Genomic DNA, 4812 nt, shown 5'->3' on the forward strand with positions numbered 1-4812 from the left:
AAAAAAAAAAAAAAAAAAAAAAAAAAAAAAAAAAAAAACCACCTTAAACAACCAACAACAAAAACCCAGCAAGGAAAGAAGTTGGGCACACAGCACTATACCAAAGGCAGTGCAGATTCCGATTTTTAAAGTTTTCTTAAGTCTCCCTAGCCCCCACATTATCATCAAAATAACGACAAAGGTTCTGAGGTCAGGGCTGGCGAGATGCCTCAGCGGGTAAGAGCACTGATTGCTCTTCCAAAGGTCCTAAGTTCGCATCCCAGCAACCACATGGTGGCTCACACCCGTAATGAGATCTGACACCCTCTTCTGGTGCGTCTGAAGACAGCTGCAGTGAATTACACCGGAGGGAGCGGCCCGGACCCAGCTGGGCCGGAGCAAGCGACCGGGCCGGCAGAGGTCCTGAGTTCAACAGCAGGCACACACACGATGATTCATGGCCATCTGTACAGCTACAGTGTACTCGTACACATAAAATAAATAAAATAAATCTTTAAAAAAAAAAAAGGTTCTGAGGTAAACCTTTACCAAAACGAGGGTCAAGCCTTGGATCCAGCCAGGACGTGGTTTTGTTCTTATGGTTTATGTAGTAAACTTCTCCATCTTGAGTCATGGCTTGCTCCCATCCATCAGGAAGAGGTCCTACAACACAGAAAACAGACTGGTTGGTTTTGATCTAGTGCACCTCAAAAAGTTGAGTGGTGCTCCTTTAAAAAAGAACAGGCACAATCAGATCTAAAAGCAACGCATTAAAACAGACTACAGCCTATGTCCAGAGAAAATACGGCAGGACCACCTACCTGATCATCCTCCACAAAAAATAAATCATTAAATAGTGAAATTGGCACCCCCAAAGGTATAGATGAGAACTTTAAATGGTCAGATTAAAAGTACACTTTAGCCAACAGCCATGCCTCATTATTTATGTATTGGTAGGACCTAGAGGTCTCTGAAATGTGACACCTATTGTGAGGTAAAAAGAATGTCCTATTTTCATAGAAGCAAGAGAGGTCTGCGAATGGAAAGAGCCCAGGATGAAAATGATGGAAGCAGCACCCACACCATCCACTAGACACACAGAACAACCAGACCTCCAACCGGCTCACTCCTGAGTAGACACCGAGTGACTGACACACACAGTGATTACTTAGTGAGCCACACCTGGACAATTCCAAGAGACATGGCTATGGGGGATGTGCCCGCTCACCTGGTCTCTGGCTACCATTCCACCAGTCAGGCGTCAGAACCACCAGTGCCATCGTGGCCTTCTTTCTCTGCTCAGAGTACACCCTAAAGACTGCATTAAGGTTCTGTTTAGCTCATCTGAGAACTCATAAGCCCAGGGGAAGCGACAAGCAGTGACTGCTCATCTCCACTAATGACTGCACTGTCACTTTTAAAACCACACAATGACTCCACCTTGTCCCCACACAGAGGAACAATCAGGTGTGCCCAGGGTAGCCTGGAATTCATGTACCTGGTTCCACTTCTGTTCCCTGGAGCTATAAATCTACTAGCCTGGGCTGGGCAGTGGGGGCGCACATCTTTAATCCCAGCACTTGAGAGGCAGAGGCAGGTGGATTTCTGAGTTCGAGGCCAGCCTGAGTTCCAGGACAGCCAGGGCTATACAGAGAAACCCTGTCTCAAAAAACAAAACAAACAAAAAATCTACTAGCCTAAACTTTTGTCTGCATTCCTAGATTACAAGAAATCTGTCAAGCTTTTAGTCATTGTTAATTTAACTAAGAATGGTAGATTTACAAAAATTAAATGCAAGTAAGTCAGGTACAGTCCCACACATACTTGTAATCTCAGTTATTCAGGAAGAATGAGGCCACTTCACACAATCACAAATTCAAGGTCAGCACTAATTTAGTGAACCTCATCTTAAAACAATGTTAGAGGGTGAGCAGTATAAGCCAACGAGTGAGACTTTGCTCAGTACATGTTAGATCCTGGGTTTGATTTCTAGTTTTGAAAACAAACATTAGTTCAGAAAGTTTTCTACTAATACCAGTCTACCATTAAAAAATTGAATGAAAACCTTGAAACAGAGTCACAGACATGAATAATGAGGGCGACAAGATCATCAGTCAGAACTGCATCATCTCTCCTTTATCAATTAATTACAAATGAAACCCAAGCACGTACTTACTTTAAAAGGTGATGCTAACAATCTTATGTGCACTTCATATCAAAATGTAACTTCAAAGCAGCAAAGATTGCTTTACCTATTTATCTCTGCCTTTCAGTTCCTACAGAACTAGAACGTTATGCAGACACAGGCTAAGTTATAAACAGGTACGATGTTCTCCTTCTGAGGGAAAGCAAGAAGAGATAAAAAAAGATACAGCTCCATCACAATTTAAAAGAAAGCTGAAAAAGGAGGTCTAGGCTACAGCCTGAGGTCAGATGCTCAAGTAGCCAAGAAATGTCCTAGAGTGTCAGTCAGTCAATGTATTCACACATGAAAACAAAGGTCTGTAACTAACCAAAATCCAGTAAAACAATACAAATCTGGGCTTCAGCAGATGTGGTCCTGAAGAGGAGTTTGGGCCTTTGGAAGTATAAAAGATGATGGTGTTTTCAAAACTAGATGACCATGCTTGATCCCTATACCAAAGTCATTTAGGCCAGATGATAAATGTTGAAAGGAAAAGAAAAATCCTTGCAGAAGATGAAGAGACCAATATTTTAAATGAGATGTAAGAAGAGGTTTAAAAAAAGGTGGAACTAGAATAGTCAAGAAAAATTAAATTATTATAATTAAAAAATAATTTAAAATTTAGATTTATCCTTAGGAAAATAAAATTTTATATAAAGTTTCCCAATATTGTTTGATCTATAATCATCTACTAGAACAAATACTAACTTCTTAAAGTATCTAAAACAACAGATAAAATAGACTGCAACACAGGAGAAGACTCCACTGCCTGCTCTTGCCTATGTGTTCTTGCCTTGGTAATAATTCAGGAAAACCATTTGCAATTTCTACCCAAACAGCAAAGTCTTCATTGCCCCTGAATTTGACCAGCCCTTCCTTGCCTACATGAGTCAGAGAGTCAGAGAAATCGCAGAGGACAACGAAAGACTGGCTACACACACCCTGGCCATAGTAGCTGCCTTAGGAAGTACTTCTACAATTAAGTAGCTCTAAAATCCAGATCAATTTCAAATGAGTCTACATTGTTGTAATTACCCAGCAGGCAAAGTTCTGCATTCTTTGCAAGCAACTATTAACTCATTTAAAAAACTCACAGCATAAAAATGATTATCCAGCACCTAAGTCAGAAAGTGGACTCAAACCCAGTCGAGTTCTCTAGAACAACTGCAAAGTTGACCAACAGCAGTCAAAGCTGCTTTGTTCATTTTTTAAACTTCCTAAAACTTGAAAACATCTCAGACATTATGGGTTATGTAGAGCACTCCCCCTTAAAGCCTCGCACAGCTTAAATACTAAGTCCTTCTCCCAACAACTATGTGCTTATTAACAACAGCTCATAAGGATGCCCCCATATTCAGAATGGGGTGTGTTTGGGGAGAAAGAGAGAGCGCATGAGATCCTTTTGCCTCAATTTCTGAAGTGGTATGATCTTTCTGTACAAGCTTAGGTGGTTTTGAATCTAAAACAGTCATAAATATATGGATGAACCCGCTTTAGCAAACAAGTGCCCAATGAATTATCAGAACACCACCCCACCCCCCACTACTCCAAAGTCTCACTGAGGCCTTATTGGTGTGCCTCAACACCCTTCTAGACCACCAAGGGCAGTGAGAAACAAGGTCAAGTCCGTGGAGCACATACTGAAAGCTCAAGGTGGAATCCTGTTGCTTCCCAGTGTCCTATACCCGGAGCTTACAACTTGGCCCATCTTGGCTAAACATTTAATCTAATTTAAACTGTCTAATCCTGGGCAAGCACCTTAACCAGTGGATGGTTCCTTTCAGTATCTACAGAATGGAGAAATAAAGAAGAAGCTCCACACAGAATGCTTACTGTAGGTGTTCTAAAACAAATGGTCCTGCTTCTAGAAAAGCAACCACTTTGATCCACTGAGCCATCTCTCCAGCCAGGAGTTGTGTTTGTTTGCTTTTAACGGAATTCTCGGAATGTTCAGAAGACTCAGTACTCTTGGCCTCTCCCAGGTAACCTGACTGTCTTCTTGTTCCTGGACTCTTACCACAGTCAAGGTTGTGCTTCAGGTCTCAGCAGGTGCCTTCACACCTAACCTTTCTTTCCCTCTCACTAAACTGTTCACCAGGTTCAGAACCGAGCACTCTCTCTTCTACTCACCAGTTACATTCTGCCATCCTCCATGTCCCAAATGGTCCCTGTTAAATGAACAGACTCCAAATGGCCTCCTTGCTAACTTTGACGGGCTCCTCCAACTGGTGTCACCATTTTCCTGGCACACCGTTCAATGGGCCACCATACCCAGCTCGGATTCTTACCCTTTCCTCCACATAGACACGTGGCTCCCTCCTTGAGTCTACCTAGGTTTCAGGTCCACAAACCACAGCTACAGGAGCAACAGAAAAATCCACTCCAGAGGCTATTTCCTTCCAGCCCCTGATGATGTAAGGTAGTAACTAGTTTATCCTCCCCTTTGCCATTTTAACAATAGGGAAACATGATGTGTGTGTCTGTAATCTGGTCTTGTGATTTAAACAGTGGTTGGCATGCAGGAGGGGCTTGAGTGATGGCTGAGGGTGGGACTGAACCTCTGCTTCCCTTGGTGAGCCCTTCCCAACAGCCACCATCTACTGCTTTCTGTGTTTGGTCTACTGACTTGGCAAGGGAGACATCTGTGT

General features: G+C 42.6%; 1 protein-coding gene across 8 annotated transcripts in view; it reads right to left on the bottom strand.

The window, feature by feature from the left end:
* Yap1 (Yes associated protein 1) overlaps window positions 1-4812 on the bottom strand; it is a 78176-nt gene that overhangs the window by 30650 nt on the left and 42714 nt on the right. For 4 of the 8 annotated variants that reach the window (XM_031345931.1, XM_031345936.1, XM_031345938.1 and 1 more), the window contains exon 4: window positions 523-642. In XM_031345931.1, coding sequence (XP_031201791.1) covers window positions 523-642 — 120 coding nt within the window. The remainder of the gene's footprint in view (window positions 1-522; window positions 643-4812) is intronic. The other 4 variants (XM_031345932.1, XM_031345937.1, XM_031345939.1 and 1 more) reach the window with 1 other exon arrangement.

The sequence above is a fragment of the Mastomys coucha genome, unplaced genomic scaffold (genome assembly GCF_008632895.1).
Source record: "Mastomys coucha isolate ucsf_1 unplaced genomic scaffold, UCSF_Mcou_1 pScaffold23, whole genome shotgun sequence".
In the NCBI taxonomy this organism is placed as follows: Eukaryota; Metazoa; Chordata; class Mammalia; order Rodentia; family Muridae; genus Mastomys; species Mastomys coucha.